The 20932-nt window shown below is 40.6% G+C and overlaps 1 protein-coding gene across 2 annotated transcripts in view; it reads left to right on the top strand.

Annotated features, from left to right (window-relative positions):
* The window catches only part of NKD1 (NKD inhibitor of WNT signaling pathway 1), a 107863-nt gene extending 95672 nt beyond the window's left edge, over positions 1 to 12191 (top strand). For both annotated transcript variants that reach the window (XM_056500912.1, XM_056500911.1), the window contains 4 exons: positions 2022 to 2169; positions 3156 to 3240; positions 6914 to 7044; positions 7779 to 12191. In XM_056500912.1, the coding sequence (XP_056356887.1) occupies positions 2022 to 2169; positions 3156 to 3240; positions 6914 to 7044; positions 7779 to 8353 (939 nt within the window). In that variant the 3' untranslated portion in view covers positions 8354 to 12191. The remainder of the gene's footprint in view (positions 1 to 2021; positions 2170 to 3155; positions 3241 to 6913; positions 7045 to 7778) is intronic.
* The last annotated feature ends 8741 nt before the right edge of the window (positions 12192 to 20932 follow it).

Raw genomic sequence — 20932 nt, 5'->3', positions numbered from 1 at the left:
GTGGAAAAATGACATGTTGGCTAACCAGCACTTGTCCAGGAATGTGTAGGAAAAACCCCATTCACCCATGTGCTGAGTGTATGGAGCCCAGTAAATAATAAATACTCTGCTTAAGTAGTTTGTTGAAGGAGAAGGTTTATCAAAGTGTAGGATTATAGCACAATGCTCCTAAAACATGACTTATGGAGGAATATAGAACAACAGATATGGCTTGTTTGTCTGTTTATGTGCTTGCCTGGGTTCTTCCTCTTAGATGAAATAAAAATCCAGCCCTTCAAGCTGGCTGTCAAATGTGGCTCTATCTGGCCACATTTAGAGGTCTGGCTGGGTTTCAAATGAGGGAGAAGGGAGATGTCTTAAAGAGCTCTGAGGTGTCCCCCAGATGGACACAGAGCATTCTGTCCCACACTCAGGCTTTGGACAGTGATTGTCAAGAGCATGGAAAACAGCTGCTGATATGTAGTAACAGCCCATGTAGACTCTTGCAGCAATGAGAGAAAAAATATCACTGGAAAAATAAAAGAGGCAAATTCTGCTCTCTCTTTATGGATATATTGTCTTGAACTTACACGTCTGGAGAAATTCCCCTGAGTGCAGAAAAGTTGGAGAGGTTACATGTTAAGACAAAGTCTGGAGCCCCTAGGATTTAGTTATTTATTCTTCCTATTGAGCTGGAAAATCATCTGCTGTAATATCATTGGTCCTGGCCATAAGGTCAGTATTCCCCTAAATTCTGTGTGAGTAGAAATTAGTATTTCTGTGTCATCCTTAAATCTGGCTCCATAATGAGGACTGTGTGGGATACTGACTGCTAAAGTGGTGGGGCCTCCATTAGGGTGTACTAAACTGGAGCTGCCCATGTTACAGGTGTGGCTCCTGAGCAAAGGAAAACTTGTGGAGGTTTTGAATTTTTATAGACCTGACTCTTAATCCTCAGAACCAGTTATACTTATCAAAAGATGATTTAGGTATTTCCTTTGTGCTTGCAGGCATCTGGAAAGAGCTTAGGCAGTAGGAGAGATCAAGGAAAGGGAAGACCAGCACAGAGAAGTTCTCAGACATGCATTCAGTGGACTCTTTATGGCCTGCAATGATCAGAATGCTTCATCAGAATGCTTTGGCCTTAGGTTGGTGCCCAAGACCAGTTTGGGTAAAATCCTTTTGAGGGAAAGCAGTGAGCCAAGAGATCCTCTTTTCATCCTGGCAGTTTAAGGCAGTGCCTGTTTGAGCCTGGCTGGATTAAATCAACCTGAGAGACCTCTGAGCATCACCAGCTACTAAACAGTGTTCCTCCTGTTTGAAACCATTGGCTTGTTAAAATTGGTGGTGTTCTTCCCAGTATAGCCAGACATGTGAGCCTCTGTTCAATCCCATTGCCTTCAAAGAGATCTGTGAAGAAGCTTCTGCAACAGGCCTGACTGGATAATATTTGCAGTTCAAAATGTGTGTGGTTGAATTTTGCAAAATTAGCTAGACCCCAAAACACAGATGGTAGGGTGACATTCAGACAGACATAATTTATTTCCAAACCTTTACAGGTTTACAGTTCTGCTACTTTTCTTACTGATTTTCCTCTATATAATCAACCATTTAACTATGCCAAGGGAAAAAAAAAAAACAAAAGCAAACAAACTGAAAGACTAATATCCAAGATTTTCTTCGATTGATATATTTGTTTTGGCCGTGTGAACTCAATTTTTAGTGGAGTATGACTGATTATCCCTGGCTTCTCTGTAAATCAAAGAAAAGGCAGAACACCATTTTGCAGATTCAGAGCTCAGGAAACCTGCAGATCTTGTACTGTTGTTATTGTTTTGATCTTATTTGTCCCAATTCAGAAACCCAGAAATCTTGGTGAAGATTGTAACACTGTGCAAGTTGAAGTTTTCTAAATTCAGTGACTTTTGAGGATACTTCAGCATGTAATAGTGCCAAATCCAAAACAATTGTAAGCATCAAAGCTGTAGTTTTCATGCCATTTTCACAGTACTGTCTTCTTTTGTGTTTCAATCCAACTCCAGGACATTACCAGCCTGCTCCATACCATCTATGAGGTAGTTGATGCTTCAGTAAACCATTCTCCTAGTTCCAGCAAAACTCTGCGAGTGAAGCTCACTGTGGCACCAGATGGCAGCCAGAAGAAAAAGAGTATCTTGTTAAATCACACTGGTAAGGATGTGCAATCAGCCATTTGGAAAAAAAAAAATACAGAAAACTTCCAGAGTCCCTTGAAAATCCATCTCTATATTTTGTTAATGCAAATACATATATACTTAAAGGCAAATAATTTTGTGGTTATTTTAAATTGCATGAACCTGCTTTATGATTTTGACTGGAAAATTACCTGCCCTCCTTTCAGTGTCTCATTAGCAAATGAGGGTTCTCCCTTCTGATGGATTGCTTCCTTTGGAAGCAGCAGTAACCCATATGTAGTGTAATTCTCTGTGCACTGAAAGGCAGATCTAAGACCTTCTTGACTTGCACCACTTTATCTCTGCTGATATTGCAGCACTTGGTTTGTGTGGAAGCAGGTGTAGGGATATAAAATATTTCTACCAGCGCTGCTGGGTAAAAATAAACAATTAAGGATAAGTAAACTTAAGGAATCTGTGCATAAAAATTGCACATTTTCTGTGCTGGCAGAGTCTGCCATTATGAAATGTTTGTACCATAATGGCTTGTCCAGCTTCACTGTAATGATAATAATTGTATCAGCATAATTACTTCAGTAGGTAGAGTAGTACTAAATTGAAATGCTTAAAAGTATTTAAAGTAATACTTCAGTAGAAAATGTAGGCATCAGATCTAATAGGAGAGCCTGGTCACCTCAATTTTAATAAAACAATCACTGCCCAAGAGCAAGCAGAAGCAAATTCTGCCTGCTGGGGAGCTCCATGCTGCATTAGTACAGCACTGAATTGCCACCACTGAGCCTGTCAGTGAATGTGGCTCCACAAGGAGTGCAGGGTAAATTCAGCCTGGCTGATCTCCTGCAGTCCAGGTTACATCTGAATAAAACCTGTCCTGGGGGAGCAGCAAGGCTGAGAAGCTGCTGAGATGATTCATGACATCCTGGTCTGCTGACACCAGCAGGATGTTAATGGTGCTGGTCTGCAAGGACAGCACTGTGACAAGAATGTCCTTTCTCTTGGCAGATCTGCAGAGTGCCAGGCACAGAGCTGAAAACAAAGCTAATGAAGAAGCAAGAAGCTCTGAGAAGAAGCAGAAAGCTTCCCTCAGGTAAGGGGAATGAGCCCTGGCTCCTGGCAGGCACTGGGTACCTCTAATGAAATCTCAACCACCATTTCTTACTTGCTTGTTTTATTTTTAAAAATTATTTTAAAATAAAAGAATTACAGGAGTTTTCATTTGGGACTTAAGAGCAGATTCCATAGCTGGATATTTATGTTAAAGCAAAACAAACATAAAAAAAAAAAAATCCTGATCTTTTCTTCTTTGAGCTCTTTGGAGGATCTGAATTGTCTTTTTAGATGTCATCTGCAAATAAGTGAGATTAATAGCACAGCTTTTTGGCTAAAATTGTCCTAAAACCTTTTCCTCTCCTTAGAGGCCATCTCCTGCCTTTCTCTGTCCTCCTTCCAGCCCATCTTTTTCACTCATCAACTCAAATAGTGCCAAGCTTCACATGGGCTAACTTGGTTACCAGCTCACAACCCAACCAGAGTGCTAACAGGTCATCTTGGTGCATATTTGGTATATTTTAGGATTTTATGCTTCATAACAGAAACTGCTCGTAAGGCAGAGGGAAGTGTTTGCTGAAATGTTACAGTAATGACATTGACTCATTAGTTATGTTTGTTTCTTCAGCTGCAAATTTTAAAAAGAAAAAAAAACAACAAACTTTTGGCTTTCCTTAGATTTAGTGATCTTTGTCTGGATACATAACAAATTTATCAGGAGAGAGAGCATTCAGTCTTATTAAAACTGACAAGAAAACAGTACCTCCCTTTTTTGGATGGAGAAAAAATGCTAGTGAGTTATCCCAGTCAGCAAATCCCAGTACAATCAAATTTCAGACTAAAAGAAGAATAAAATTACTATTAATCTTGTGTCAGCAACTCTTCATGAAATCTTCTGTGAACTGAAGAATACTCCCTGGTTTTACTTGCTGGCCTAGATTGGTGTGCAGATTCCCTCTGCCCATTAGCAAAGTTTTGCCCTGTGTGAATTCAACAGACTGGTTTTATTTAATAAATAATTTTGGTTTTTTGCTAGTGCAAAAATCCCCTTTCAGTTTGAAGCACCCCTCTTATCCACCTTACAGTCCTGGTTCTGCAAATGTAGTGTTTTTATGAACAGTGGGCACTTCCAATTAAATCCACAATTGTGACAGCATCAAATGTTTGGACAAATGTTTGTCTTTCTCATTCCTTGGTGAGAATGACAGAACAAATCTGTCTTGGGCTGAGAAGATGAGCATCAGGCAGTGGTCAGCATCTGGCAGTTTGTGTTGCATCCCTCTGAATGCAGGCAGGATGAAGAGTGTGCTGCTCACACTGGGTGTTTTTCAGGGATGTTTGTGCACTCTGGCCAAGCTGACAACCCTCAGAAAAGCTGCTGTGGCTCAGATCAGAATCTCACAATATTAATGCAGCTGCTTCCCCTTTGAAAGCAGCAATGAGAACTTGTGAGAAGTGCACACATTTCACATGTTCAGTCTCTTAGGAATTCTAGGCAAGATGTGATTAATATTCAAGATAAAATGGATAGGAATGTTTTTATCCTGAAGGTTGGGAGATAGATGGATTTTTCATTTGCTGGAAGCTACAGGCAGGAGTTTTCACCTGTAGGGCTAATATGAGTATCAAGATAAGTAGCTGGATTCATGGCTAGATAGCCTGGTTCTCCTGGCTGACTTAAACTCTGTTCCTAGTGAATGAGGCTTTCAGGGATGTCCCTGCATTTTCTGCCCTGTCTCTGTCACTGCTTGATCCCTTTCCTGCTATATTGCTGTGTGCTTCGTGCCATCAGCGTGACACATCAGTGTGGGAATTTTAGAAAGGACTTCCATACACTCCACAAGCACTTCAGCAGATGCCATTTTTTATTAAAACCAAAGCCAAACCAAGCCCAAACCCAGCAACAACACTGTATTTTTACACAGTTGATTCCTGCCCAAGTCTTCCCATGTGTTTGCAGCACTGTGGGCCTGGATGCCAGACACTTCAGTTCTCAGAAGTGCTTGAAGCTCCCTTTGACAGTGGAGCACATCTCTCATCAGTGTATAATTGCTTCACTGTGTGTATTTGCATGAATGTTGTTGAACGTCATCTTGCATGTAAGAAAGTTATTAGAATGTAGGGCTGTGGCAGTACTGGCATCATTTTTCCCCTCTGTCCTGATGAGAGATTGAATTTATTACAGTAACAAAATAACAGGTTCCCTGTTAGCTTCATTTCCAACAGACAGTGCTGTACACAGAGTTGCTTAATTGTGTTGGATCAAACCCAATGATGTTTTTTCTGGGTTAACTGTGCATTGTCTTCAGCACATGTGTGCAAGTCCAAGTGGTTTCTGTAGGTGATTCATGCCTGGCAACTGCAGTTAGGCAAGTTCTAGCCCCGGAAATCTCATATGCTGACATGCTAAAGTGTAACAGCCTGTAAATGGTTAGAGAATGTCTGGACATTCCCTTTTTTATTTTGAGAGTACCCCATGTCACTTCTGGAGTTCAGAGCTGACTCAGTCTTTAAGCCTTACCTGCTTTCCAGCCAGACTCTCCTCCATTCAGGAGACTCTACCTCTATCAAAGCAGAGCAAAATGATCTTGCAGGTAGGTCAAGTCTTGTGGCTTTTATCAAAGAAGCTGCAGAGCTGTGTCTGACAGAGCCACGAGGGGCCTCAGCTCTGCAATGTCCCTGAGCAGGGCAGGCTGCACCAGGAGAGCCATTTGTGCCCGAGCTCAGGGGGATCAGCAGCCTCTGGAAACTTGGAAATGTGCTAGTAGACTAAAAGCACAGTACTGGGCCCACACAGCACAGAGCCCATATTTAGCAGCTGGTGTAGGATACAAGGCCAGATTCTGGTCTTAGGTTGACATCAGTGCACTTGCACAGAGAAATAGCAAAGTCAGTCTCCTGGTCTTGGAGACTGAACTGTCTGAATGACAAATAGCAACTTAAGAGTTTTCTGCTTATCCTGTTTTTATATTGAAAATATTGTTCATATTTGCAGATGTCCCATTTAAATTGCTGAATTAAATTGTTTGGCATTATGGGCTACAATACTGTAAACTTCTGCCTGATTTTTTTCTGCCTCATAAATGAATGGTATTTCAGATATTCATTCTCAGGAAATAGTTCTGCTATAAATAAAATTGCAAAGCTGAGCAGGAAAAGGAGTTGAGATTCTAAAGCCAGTGTCTGATCTGACCTTATTAATTATATTTTGGAAAGCAGCAGTTACCTCTGAGTGTCCTACCAACACCTTCTCTTCCCAAGCTCTCTTACTACACCTGTGCTGTTGCCTGTCTTTCTGAAGCAGGAACATGAACATTTATCTGGATTACCCCAGCACTTCCTCACAGTGGTGGGAATGATCACAAATCAAACAGCAGATTTTCTTTGGCATGTCCACATTGGAGAATGAGTTGAATGGTTTGGCCCTAAGACAGAAAGTTATAAGTGCTAGGAGTGGTTTTATTTGCTTTTGCACATGTGATGCAATCTGAAAGCCTCCTTTGCAACATCAGGGTTGATTTATGTGAGGGGAAGGAACAGTCAGTTTAGGCCTATCGTCACAGCAGATCTGGCCATCCAGAATTCCAAGTGTTTGTTGTTTCTTTGTGAGCAGCTCCTGTCACTTCAAAGGGTCCATTAGTTGTTGGTTTGCAGATGGTGATAAGAACTTTAAAGAAGTTCTGCTGAATTGTAATTTTGCTTCCTGCTGACAGATACCACCAGAGTGAGAACAATCCAGAGCAAAGTGGGTGCTATCGTCATTGTGTTGATGAGAACATTGAAAGGAGAAACCACTATTTGGATCTTGCAGGAATAGAAAACTACACATCCAAGTTTGGGCCAGGTAATTTGTGTTGTAACCTCATAAGCTTTTCTTTCTTCAGTTGCATGTTCCATGTCAGGGACAGTGAATTGTGAAGCTGTGTGATTTGTCTGTGGAGACTCTGGAACAGGACTGTAAATACTGCAATAAGATAATTGCTGGTGAAGGTGGTATCACAAGAGTGGCTAATGTGCTTCAAGGCTGCTTTGATGTACTTGTTTGTGTAGCCAAACTTGGAGCTGAGCCTAGGAGAACAATCTTTACATCTAAATAATTAAGTTTAGTCTACGGGTGAGGCAAGGATTGACTTTTGGATGTTGGAACTTTTCCCCAAGATGAGACCAGCACATATTTTATACTCACTACTGACCCAAAAATAGGAGAATGTGTGTTCATACCTGGAATTTTGGCTCTAGTCCCCAAATCAAAGAGATTTGGATTTCTTTCATTTCCCTGCCCTCTGCCAGGGTTTTACTATTCCCCTTACATTTAATTTGATAACCAAGAGTTGGTAACATAAAGATTTTAATACACATACACACACACACATATGTTCATTCTTCTCTAAATAGGTATTCATATTTGTGTATTATTTACTGGCCAGAATTATTAAATGTAATTAAACTAGACAGCTATAATTGCATTCACTTCCTTAGGAAAAATTTGTTCTGCCGATAATGCTATCCCTGCCAACAGCATGCTACTAATTAAAACTTTGAAATACTAGATGACTAACTCAGCTTGTTATTTCCTAGGATCTCCTCCAGCAGCTCAAAAACATGACCCACCAGGCAGAATTGTGAATCAAACTAGATCCCGCTCTCATGAGCCTGAGACCTTCCATGCTCACCATAGGAAATCTCAAGTGGTGGATCCAAACCACATCAGCCTGGCCGAAAGCTCCTATGCCAAGATTGCAGAAATCCAGCAGAGGCTCCGGAACCAGGACTCAAACAAGCACTTTGTGAGGTCTCCCAAAGCCCAGGGCAAAAACGTGGCCCCTGTGCATCCTGGAAGGGCAGTGAGGAACAAACCTTTCCAAGGGGTGCCCTTGCCCGTGGCTTCCCCGAGTGCGCGGCTGGGCCAGAACCTCCCGTACCTTCCCCTGCAGTCCCAGCAGATCCACAAGAAGCATAAGCAGAGGGCAAAGGAGAATCACCAGATGTGCAAAACCTTCCAGTCTCCAGGGACAGTTGTGGAAAAGGAGCATGTGAGAGACCTGCCCACAGTCATTTTATATGAAGGCCAAGTGGGACAAATGATACAAAGACATGAGCACCACCACCACCACGAGCACCACCACCACTACCACCACTTCTACCAGACATAGAAGAGATCCCACCAACATCCTCCAAGAATCATCCCAAATGAAGGAAATGCGTTCTTGTGACACCAGAATTATGATTAATACTATCATTACTCCATTAATATTCAGCTAGCTTATATTTTAGAGGTTATATGGAACTCTTGAATCTCACCGTATTTATATGTTGTGGAACTGCATAGCTTACTCAAACACCTTGTGGATTTTTTTTATTTTTAATTTTTTTAAATGGCTTGTAAAACAGCAAACAGCCATAGCTTTTTGAGCTGTGATTTAATACAGGTCATCAAGGCACTTCTGTACAAGTACTACTTGCATTGTGCTGGGGAAGATACTTCAAACACTCCTGCAGACATCGAGCTTTCCACTCTGCTGTACGTCGGCTGATCGCACACAAGCCTTTCATCAGGGGAGCAATGTTCCAAGGGTTGGACTCCAGAGATACTCAGATAATGGAAAATACAAACAGCTGCTACCTCTAGTATTATTCAGATTTTATTTTCTTTTTATTGATTGTAATGTGCTACAGGGGGGAATTTTAATATACTGTGTTGATGTAGCCTGTTTGTGTTCACATCCTTTCAAATCAACTTAATTACAAGGAAATATTAGCTAAGCTTGTCAACAGGGCTACATTTGTATGACTTACACTTTATTTTCTTGGAGATTCTTCATTGACACAAGTACAGTCTGTTATATACTGGGTAATATTTAAATATTATTCTTTTTTTTTTGTTTTTCTCTTGCTTATTCTCCACTCTGTTTGGGGTACCATTTGAAAAGAGGAGGATGTGAAATGGGGTTTTCCAAAGCATCACTAGACTTTAGTGCTTGGGCCATAAGTATCATTCATGGGGGTTTGAGAAGGAGAGGGGTTGATTGGGGGGGTTTGTTTTGTTTAAATCCACAGTTCTTTGTTTTGAGAAAGAATTGAGGGAAATATACTTTCTCACTTTAAATGTTGGCAAATATATATAAAATATAAATATAAATATATATATATAAATATGCACACTCTCAGGTACATTTTGTTGTGTTTTAGAAATCTGTGGTTTGAATATTAACATTATATTTGTTTTTTTCCACAACAGTGACTTTTTAGAAACATATGCCATGGCATTTTCTTGGTGCCTACAATTTGAATTTCCCAAGCACCTATCAATTCGTGCTTCTCCCATTTCAGAGACATGTATAAAAAATTTCATTCACAATCTTTCTGGATTCTTCTACTTTTTCCATATCAAAGGGCTTCCATTCCATGAAGGAGAATCAGACCACACTCACAAGACCTTAATGGCTGCTGAGAATTTTGAGGTCAAAAGAAAAATGGGAAAGTGGAAAAAAAAAAAAAAAAAGGTGGGGGGGTGTCAGTGCATTGAAGTTTTGCTTTCTGTGGAGCCCAGATTTAAAATAGATTCAGTTGGGTTTTGTACAGATCACCATTTTGCAGGTAGAAAGTGACTGGAAAACACCTACATTTCTTTTGGAACATTAAAGTAGAGAACTCCTACATAAAGACATAATTGTTCTATAAATGTATTTGCTTTTGGTTTTAATTATTTTTAATGTTGTGGTATTTTGTCAATAGTATATATTGTAAGATGTAACTATCTGACATTGTCATAAGCCCTTTATGATTAGGGTATTTTTTGTTTTCTGACTAGAGTTTTGATCAGTCCAAAATGGGGTATTACCTTACTGCTGACCAGGTTTAGAGGGATGTTGTCCTTTCTAAGAACACAGAGACATCTCCTTGTAAAGAACAGTGGGAAGCCTTGCCTTCTTGTGGAATTGGAATAGAATCACTGCTTCATGGTAATTAGGTCCATCTCTTGTCTCCCTGGATCAGCAGATGTTTAGACTTATTGTCCCCTTTAAAAAATCTGGTTTATTTTATTTTACTTTTTTTAGCTGTCAACAGCGTGTTCTGTAAAATCTAACAAAATGTTTTTAAAATGTGTTTGATCTGTGTGACAACTATACTGTTCTGTTTATTTTAAAATTCCTAAAGTCCAAAAATATTTATATGCAGAATTTTCTGTGTTGAAAATATGAAAAGGCCACGAATTTGGTTAGTTACCACTGAGTTGTTCTAGTCTAAGCCTTTTTTGCTGCTTGTGTATCATTCTTTTTCAATGTATATATAATTATGGACTGCAAAAAAAAAAGGCATTTATATGTCTAGTAGAAGGAATAAGCTTATTTATATTATAGTGTTAAAAAGTCTGATGTATTCAAGTGACTTACATTATACCGCATGCAAACACACAGTGTACATTCCATCTGAGAAGGGATGCCATGCTATTTGTTTTGAAGAAGTAATTAAAGCTGTTCTCTTTTCAGAAGAGTATATGCCAGAAAGACTGGAAGGTGGAAATTGTTCATAGTCAATTTTTTTTTTAAAAATGCAGATTGTTGCTGAAAGCCAGAAAATACTCTGGAAAACTCGAGTGCTTTCAGAATTGTGGGGTTTTCTAAGAAAGGGGTAAAACTGGTCCTGCACCCAAAGATATTTTGCTGGAAAAGAAAACAGCAGCACTACCAAAATCCCATCTGCTTGAGAAGTGTGCAGTCCTGGCTGTGCCAAGTGAACTCTGACATGGAACACCACTGCCCATTTGTTACAGCCTGGCATTGATTTGTTTTGGTTTATTATATTTGGACATCCAAAAGACAAATTCTGCCTTGCTCAGAGTCTGTGAAACACAAATACATTATAATAACATGGCATCCCCTTATGAAAACTTTACACCAGCCATGTATGAATATACAGTATCTAAATACTGTGTTGCAGTTGTGTTATGTGCATTATAAGTGTGAATAACATGTAGCACAGTTTCTTTTCACAGAACCTTAAATTTCCGTATCTTTTAAATATGTTTGCTTTTCAGTATTTTGTATAGTAAATATAGATGGTTTTGACTAAATGCTTTATTTATTTAACAGCAAAAACTGTGCCAAGAGAACCCCCTGTTAATTAAAGTTTTACTAGTTCAGAAAGTATATTTCTTTCTTCTTGTTGTGGATTTCAGGGGCCTGTTGCAATTGCTGTCAGTGCTTGCAGATCCCACTGATGAAAGAGCTTGCATTAACATTTTTGGGAACAGGATCAGGAAATTACGTATAGACTGGGTATGCTTTGGTCTAATATTTAAAATATCAAGTTTCAAAGTCAAATTTCTTGTCCCCTGCTGTTGGACCTGTGTTGAGTAACTGATATTTCATCTTGCTATTAATTCTGAAAACTTTTCCTTAAAAAAAAAATAAATATTGTTTTAAGTTGTTCAAAACCATAGCTGAATCAAAATTTGAAAGACTTTAGTTTCTGTTAAACAAAACATTATTTTCCAAAGAAAAAATATCAGAGTTGAGTATACCGTTAATATTGAAAAGTAAAATGGGGTGGCATTAAGTAATTTCAGATGAAAACTCCAGACTTTTCACTTTCTTCTTCTGTTTTTGCACAAGGCAGTTCAGCAAAATGAAGTCAATCCTGAAGTTTGCACTATTTGCTGAAAAAATTCAATTTAAAAATTTTGCTTATCTCTACCAGCTGCAATTCTGGGGTGGACAATGTTTTGAAAAGAAGGATTGCTAAGCTCTTCTCACAACTTCATGACCACAATACAAATTCACCGAAGCTAAGGCTGTAAAATATCTGTCCCAGTGAAATCTCTGGCAGGACTGCCAGGTTCCCACTGGCAGCAGGGTGCCTGTAATTTCATTCCAGGAAGGTGGGTTGGAAGTCTACATAATGTGCAGCCAGTAACTTCAGTATTTATTTTTTTCTACAACTTACTGCTGATGGGTTTGCTAATAGTAAATGGAATTTTTGCTGTTAAGAGATCAAGCTGGTAAATTAATTAAGATTAGCAGCAAATACTCTTTACACTGATGTCACTGGAGGACCTCAAGGCACTTCCAAATGTCTTTGAAGCAGCCACACGTCATTTAGTCATTTTTAGAAATGGACACCCAGTTCTGCCCTTGGATGATGAGGTACAGATTCTCCTGGCATATTGGCAGACCAGCCCCAAATATATGACCAAATATATGACCTTTATTATGGTCTTTCTACTCTAGTCATTGTGAGCATAGAACAGCAGTGTTTAGCTGGAAAAGTACTTTAAAAGTGTGTGTGTGTGTTGTGTGTATATATATCTATAAATAATGTGAGTGTGAGTGTGTCCTCTGGCAGAGTTACTGAGTGGAACAAAAGGGATCCTGACAGAGGTGATTTTTTCTAAAGGGATGAGCACTGTGTGTGCTCCACAGTCCACAAGTTGCCACATAAACACACAGCTCTGATGGATGCATACTGTTCTCCATATGTCATCGTGTACCTCAATTACTGACTGACAGATTTCATTTGTATTCCAATTAACAGGAAAGTTGGGCCCCTTTGGGCCTAGATTATACTTGAGAAAAATTCATCATGCTAGAAAATTTGCAAAAACATTCACCATAATTTTTGCCTGGAGTACAGGCAAGAATGTTCATGTTTGGAAACATGTCAGCTAATCAAGTCTCACCTGTAATTACCTTGATGCAATTCATCAAGATCTGAAAATACATTTTCAAACATGACTTATTCATGGCTTTGCTGGGAACCAGGTCTTATTCAGCATCCTATTAATTGTCAGACTTCTTTGGTTTTAGATTGGTTTTTTTTAATATACCAGCAGAAGCATGTTTGAAAATCCTTGAACTAAAAATTTAACTTAATGTGTTTTCTAAATAGCTTCTGGAAGAAGATCTCTTTCCTAACGCACTTATCAACAAAACCAGCCTCTATTTATGACATAATAATGTATATTTTTGCATATTTGAACAGATATTGAGTTGATTTGATTTGGAAGGTTCTGTTTTGGGATTTTTTTTGTTGTTCTGTGCACATTTAAAATGTGCTTAAAATGGTCTAAAAGGAACAGATAACGAAAAACAAATTATATTGAAATTATTCAATATACATTGAAATTCATCTTATTTGAAGCTTGGATTATAGTTATTAAATAATGAGGTTTTCATTGATGCTTTAATTTACTTTTGTATTTATATATTTCTAGATAATTCAATCCTAAATGAGCTAAAATGATAGGAGTCACACAGAGGAAGTTTTCTAATTTCTTTGTTTTACACTAGCAGGATTTAAGGACTGTTTGGGCAGATTGCTGTGAGGGTCAGAGCTGTGAAGAAAGACTGGCCAGGGAAGGATGGAAAGATTTGAGGAGTGTAGGGATGGCAAAGAACTCCAACAGAGGGGCTGGGCAGGGCACAGCAGAGGCAGGAAAAGGCTGTTTGGAGAAGTTTTTATTCATATTACTTTAGTGAATCTCTTATGGTGCGGTTTTTGCTTGTAAAACACCAACAGTAGTTTGTAGAATGCTTTTCACTGGGAAAACTTGAAAGACTTTCTATCAGAGGTGACTCTCCAGCGTGCAGGGGGAGGCACAAGGTAGGAAAATTGCATTTAATCACTGGGGCTGTGGCAGAATGAGGAAGGATCCCCATTTTCCTGAGTCCCTGTCCAAGCTGAGGGAAATGTTTTTGGAAGCAGAGGTGTTTCTACAGGTGTTTTGAATATTCCTTGGAACACATTTTGTATAGTGACAGCAGTTCTTTTTCTCTTTGATTACAAACACACAAAAGTTGGTCGAATGTTACCCAGATTTTCAGTATGTGTTGTGATTTTTCTAAACACAAAGCACTAACTATGCCTGTGAAATCTACTGACACAAAGGATAATCTTTATGCCAAAAGGAATGACAGACTGGGCCTGTTGGTTGCCTCATCAGGCTGATGTTCTGGGGTCTGAGAGCTGAAAATTCCAGAATTTTTTAAGAATGTTGAAGACATAATGTTAAGGGGTTTTATAATTTGGTGATGGACAGACATTAACAATAGCAGGCATACTGGTAATGATGAGCATGGTGCTCTCTGGTTTTTAGGACTTGTCTGTGGGGGGAGTGTGTGTCTTCCTTTGAGTGCCTAGAGACAAAGCTGCCTCTAAAACTCCCAGCTAAGGGATGTATGCACTCCTTTGGTGTTGTGTTTTGTGGATGAATATATGGGGTTCAGATCCTCCTGGTGCTGAGTGCTTATCCTTGCATTTACTCCTTCCCATTCTGTTCTATCACAAAGCATAGCATGCTGAGGCTTTGTGAATTTTCTAATAAAACACCTAACAAACTGGGCCAAATTTGTTTTCAGATTCATAAACAGAAGCAGAAGAGCCCCATGCTTGTCTTGGAAATTGGACCTTACAAATGCAGTTTGCTATGATTCATCATTTTTTCTTGTACTAATTTCAGATATTTGATAAGCTCTTTTTATGGTTTACAAGTTTAAAAAGACAAATAAAACTTTGTAGATTAAAACATCGGTTTGGAGGTTGTATTTTGTCTGCTCTCTGATGATCTGTGAATAGCCTTTTTTCTGTAGGCTTCAGCTTAAACCTACAGAGTGACTCTGGAGTGGGTGTTTATAGTTCTTTGCTTGCTTGTTCACAGGGTAAGGCTGTTGATAGATGAATAAAGTGCCACTTGAGGTTGTTAACAACCATGACTGGTAATGCTAGTTCGACTAAGATAAACAGTGAAATGCTATGGCAATTAGTGTTAAGGTCTCACTTGGCCAGTGCTGATATTCAAAGCCACAGATACAGTGCTCTATAGATACCCACGGCTGGGAGGTCTGGAGCTGTTCTCATCCCGTTTTTGGGAGGTCTGGAGCTGTTCTCATCCCATTATCCCATTTTTGGGAGGTCTGGAGCTGTTCTCATCGCTTTTTTGGGAGGTCTGGAACTGTTCTCATCCCAATTTTGGGAGGTCTGGAGCTGTTCTCATCTCTGCTCTGAGAGCTGGGGGGCTCTGCACACAGCATCTCTGCATACTCACCGTGCCAGCAGGAAGCAGGAGTACAAAAACTGTAATGTTTCAGTCCAAAGCAATTAACCCTCTCACCCTGCCAGGAGTGGAGGGGAGGAAAAGCTCAATTAAAGAGACTTGGAGTTTCCAGTAAGTGCAAAAGTATGAAGGGAAGCAATAAGGCAGCACTGTGGGCCTCACATTCCTCTGGTCTTTTACAGCCTTTTCAGGGAATGTTTTTGACTTTTGATGTCTCTAATCACAACTTGCTGTTAGAGTGTGCCATCTGCTAGGGCCACGACATTCAGTGGTTGTGACTTCCATAGGTTTCACTGGAAATTTTGTGCAGCTTCCCTGGACCAACAGAAGTACTTCAGTTTATACCCTCATGGAATCAGGGCCTGGCACACTCAGAGGTTGCACTGGTTAGGGACAGGCTTTTATTAGAACTTTCCTGGTCTAATAAATGGATGCTAAAATAAGTTAATTTAAAGATTACAATCTTGATATCCTGCAAGCCTGAAACACAGAGTCATTTTAGCTGGTAACTATGAACTAAAGGAGCAAATCATTCTGTTTCCAGGAGCAGGGCAAGACTTTCCTTTCTCTGCTAAAACCAGCGTCACTACAATCCCTTTTGCTATAACTGAATCAGGAATTCGGCATTCACAGGATATTATGTGTCTGCTGATCTTTCTAACAATAGTTCATGAAGTTTGTTTTACTTGGAGCCTGTGTTCCTTTGGATATTGCTTCTGTAGCTGCCACAGCAAAGGAAATCCACTGAACAGCAGATCTCACCAGGAGCATTCTCTCTCACTCATCTCCCCAAGGATGTGCAGGCTGTGCCACTCCAAAGGAATGGTCCCAGATTTCTCCTGCCTGGCACACGAGGTGTGTTCACAACGTCTGTGATGCCAGCAGAGAAAACTGAGGAGCCAAAGGCACTGAGACAATCAGTGTTCCTTGTCCTCAAGAGAGGTCTCAGTGTCTCAGTGCCTCATCACCCCCCAGCACTGGGTTTTTGTGGAGGCTCTGGCACACTGACAAGCAGGTGCAATAAGATTCCAGAATGCTCTCCCATCCCTTTAGTCAGTTTAGAAAGATGTCACTATAAAAAGAACTTGAACAAGACAATTTTTTGCTGTTGACTTTCTGTTGTGCCCTTTCATGGGTTTAAAATCCACTTATCTGAAAGTGTGCAGTTTCATTTTGTCCTTTTTCATCATTTAAATGCATCTTCTTGATCTGAAGAAATAAAAGCAATTTAAAAAATTAGAGATTTTGTTTTCATATGTGCTGCCAAGTCTGATACTGCAAAGTAACTGCTGAATTGGCACAAGCAGTTTGAGAGAGCCAGCAGATTTAGGAAGGGAGAAGATAAACCTTATTATGTTTCTTTGCCAAAGGAGAAAAGAAACGATATTGACTTAAATGTGGGAAATTTAAAAGGGGCCATATGTTCTCACTTTGTGCTTTGTTTCTAATAGATAGACAGAAATCTTTGAAGTGTGGATTGGCACAGTAGGGTGCATGCTTCTGTAGAGAAAAGATGCTAAATGGGGAGGATGTGAGGGGGCACATGAAACTCTATTAGCCATGCAACAGCAAAGAGAGAAAGGCAAATCCAATGATAATGTACATCTGTTTCAGGGAATTTATAAGCTTTGAACATTTTTTATGTGCAGATAAGTGGATCCTTTTCTTACCATAACTTAGAACTTCAAAGCAGATTGTGTGGATAATGCAAATTGCTGAAATATGAGATTTTCCTACAAAGAGGTTTCCAAAAAAGAAAAAAAAAAAAAAGAATTAAGGCTAATTGATGCCACAGTCTTTTATGTACAGTGTAAAAACTCTACAAAAATTGATTTTTATGAACTAAGAAATTGATGAAAAAATATTGAAGTCTGCTGTTTGCATTCAGGGACTGTAGTTAGAAACGGAGTTTCTGTGAATTAAACATTTGTCTCTGATATCACTGCAGCAATATTGTAACATAAATTAAGATATGTAGCCAAGCTGTAATTGTATCAAAGTCTGGCATGTCATAGGAATGTAAAACTCATGAGTGTGGCATGATGTAGAGCACCTGATGATAACATCACTGCCAAGGTAGCAAAGCAGGGATTTCTGGAATATGAGAAAAAATGATTGCAAGAGACAAAAACGAATGGGGGAGGCAGGAGGTGGAGGATACTGATATGGTTAAACCTCGGGAGTGGATGAATGTGTAACTTCTTAACTGCTCAGAAAAATGAGTTGCTCTCTGAGCTGGGAGGTCACAGCCAGGCTTGGGGATGCCAGCTGCATTCCAGCTGGGAGATATGAATGTCCCAGCTCAAAGGCCAAGGCTGTGACACCCTGTGCAAGAAATGACATCAGCCAAGGGGTTTTGAAGTCCTTCATTTATTAGATGTAGAGCATGGGGGCATTCCCTTGCTCCCTGGGCAGACTCAGGCTATAAAGCCAGCTTTGTCCTCCTCCCTGTGCTGACACTTAACCTGATGCTGAGCACAGAGGCAGCCAGGAGTGGGAGCTCACGCCTCATTCCTGAGTCTTTCCCCAGTTTGGCTTCATTGGCCAACTGGGCATCTTCAATAGATTTTTATTTGTTTTTTCCTGCACTTTAGTATGCATGGATCACCACAACCTCAGTCCAGCATTTTTTTAAATTCCTAATGGTCACTGTCTGCCATGGCAAACATTGGAAAAGTGCCAGGTCTCAATATCCTGAAATAATCAATATCCCTTCATATGTCATGTCCAGGGCTTGTTCTGCCACAAATCCACCTCAGCTGAGGTGGGAAGCAGAACCAGCTCTGTCCCCTCACCTCATGCTGACAGTGACTCAAAAATGCTTCCCCTTCACCCCAGCAGGTAAGATTGCACAGAAATGTGTTCTTTTTATTTTGTCTTTTTAGCATTTTGGCTCTGAAGAGTGGCCCTGTGATGGGATCAGCACCCTGAGATTGTGAGATTCCTCCCCATCCCTGGCCATGAGGGAAAGCTCCCTGAGGTAATGAAACCATTTACCTCATGATTTGGGCTAAAATGTTTTGTTTTAGGCAATCAGCAAGGGCTGGCAGAGGGTTAAACTCGAGGGAATCCCTCCTTTGCTATTCCCAGTGCACCCCAACAGCAGGGAAAGGGCAGCAGGCAGCGATGCTGAAAAGAACAGCTGTATGCCATCAGACTAAAGATAGAAACATGAAGCATGTGGACTAATTAAGTTCCCAAGTGGCAGTGTACACAGTGTACAGACCAAGCAGAGCAGTGCCTTCTGCTAGTTTGGATCAGCTCTGCCCCTGTCTCACTCTGATGAGTCCCTGTCCCTGTTTCTGGCTGCCCGGGTCCCGCACAGCGCCAGGCTCTGCTGCTGCTGCTGCCCTCGTCCCTTCCCCAGCTCTGCCTGCGCCTGCCCCTCTGCAAGGGGGGCCCTCAGCAGCACCAGGAGTCAGGGGAAAAGCGTGAAAAATGCTCAGAACTTTGGAATTAAGTTCCTTGCTTTTTTTTTTCCTTTTCCCAGTCAGATATAATATTAGACATTTTCACCCTAAATAGGATGAAGTGGGCATGCTCTGACCAGCTTAGCACAACAGGATGGACTTTAATTTTTTATTTTTCCTCCTCTGATGTCTTTCAGCCATTTCTCTTTTCCTTCAGGGGGCCCAGCAGACTCTTGGTCAGGTCTGTCAGCTTGGCTTCCTAACTGGTTTGTAGCCCTGGTAACTTTTGATGTAGACTGCATATGAGCCAGAATTCACCACACCCCCACACCCTCCTGCCCCCCTCTTTTTCCTCAGAGCTCTGAGTGGAAAACTACCTTAAGGATAAACACAAAGAGAAAAATTAATCTGAAAATCATCTTCTGTGTGGAAAATGAATTTGTGGTGTTTCAAAGTCTCTTCCACTCCAACAGGAGGCAGAAGTCACACTTTGGGGCAGTAATCCCATGAGCTGCTCTAGCACATTCCAGGAAAGGCTTGGCTCAAGTGTGGTGTTGCAGCAGGTTATATGTTGTAAAGTTGGAGAGGCTGTGGCAGGTTTGAATTGTTTGCTTGTAATGATGCTCAGCTAGAGACTGAAGGATGAAAATGCTGAATGTGGAGAGATGCTCTTTTTTCCAAGGGTAACAGTCAGCTCTAAGTTTGCCTTGCTAAGCTGCTTCAATTCAAAGCATAGGACAGACTTTCTTTTACTCCAGTACAGCATGCAGTGAAGTCTGGAATTTAAATTTAACTCTATTTTAATTCCAGACTTGATCTCTCAGCTGAAACCTTGAGTTTTCAGAAGGGTGTATCATTGCTAGCTACTTCATGCCTGATCACCAGCAATCCAGTTAAGATGATATAAACACACTTTCTTTATGGTGACCTTTTTTCTAATGTGTTCCTGATTTAATGTTTTAACCGTTCCATTTTTCAGTCTTTGAGATCTTTGTTCTCAACTCAAACTTTTTTAACTTCAACCCACAAGTAAGTGACTCCTTGAGGGAACTATGGATGAACAAAGCTTTATCTTCATGCACAGGAGACCTGATGTCCTGTCAGTCCCTGGAACACACAAACACATTGCTAAGACTGCTGTGCTGTGGATGAATCAAATAAAATATTACTATTTTTTTACAGTAAGAGCCTAAATTGCTCATGTATTTTGTTAGATCCAGCTGAGTCCTTAATCATTTTGTTTGATGTTGTAGCCCCTCAATTAGCAATAAGTGTTAGCTCTTATTTGCTGTATTGGCCATTTGCAATAGATTGATTTTTTTTCTTTCCCCTCTTCCTTATCAGCTTATTGCTGATGGAGTTCACACATCTAAGTTCCACTTCTGAGCTCTTCAGGTAAGGAGACAAGTGTGTAGATGATATATATGTAGTAATTCAAAGTCCAGTAGCATTTCTTAGGTCTTTAAAACCAGGTGAAATGGTTTTCTCTCAAAATTACAGAAGTGCAATTGGGGAAAGATAAATGAGAAACTGATATTACAGTGGTACTATGTCCTAGAGCTGTAGTGCCAAGCAAAAAATACAACATAGGCCTTGTTTTCTGGAAGATTTAACAGAAGTGTTTGGGTCACTGCTGTGTAATGCTTGTTATCTGCCAGCATGGAGGAAATGGAGCAGTTTCCTTAACCAGAGTTTACTGCTGCATGAGATTGGTTCAGAGATCATGATGCAGCAAAGAGGTCCCAAATCTGTGCTACCAAATATTGCCAAAATGGGCAATGCTAGCAGGTATTTCAGTCAGACAGCAGCCAGTGCTGCCTGTGTTTGAGGGCTGGGATAAATCCTGAGTGTTGGGAAGTTGCTTCCCAAGGCTTCCCATGAGGCAGGGACTGCCCTGGCAGCAAGCAGGTCCTGTCCTCCCCAGAGCTCTCAGGCCTTGGTGCTGGCTGCTGGATTGCTCTTGTGACTCTGGGGATTCTTTTTGCTCTTACAGACTGCAGAGTATTTAGGTCTCTACTTCTGTTTGTGGCTGGTTTAGTCCTCTAGCACGGGGTGGGATTTCAGAGAGCGGGGAGGGCATGGCTTTTTCTCTTGGGGAGCTGCTTGGTGTGTTCAGCCAGACCCTGGGTGTCAGAGGGTCCTGCAGGCAGTGAGCTCAGAGTCCTGGGCTGCCTGGAACCAAGCCTGGGGGATTTCCCTGGTGTCTGAACACATCAGAAAGAGCAGAGAAGTGGCTGCTGCTGCTGCAGACCAGGGGTAGTTTGACAGGA

The sequence above is a fragment of the Oenanthe melanoleuca genome, chromosome 11, assembly GCF_029582105.1.
Source record: "Oenanthe melanoleuca isolate GR-GAL-2019-014 chromosome 11, OMel1.0, whole genome shotgun sequence".
Taxonomy (NCBI): domain Eukaryota; kingdom Metazoa; phylum Chordata; class Aves; order Passeriformes; family Muscicapidae; genus Oenanthe; species Oenanthe melanoleuca.
This window is presented reverse-complemented; position numbering and strand designations above follow the sequence as displayed.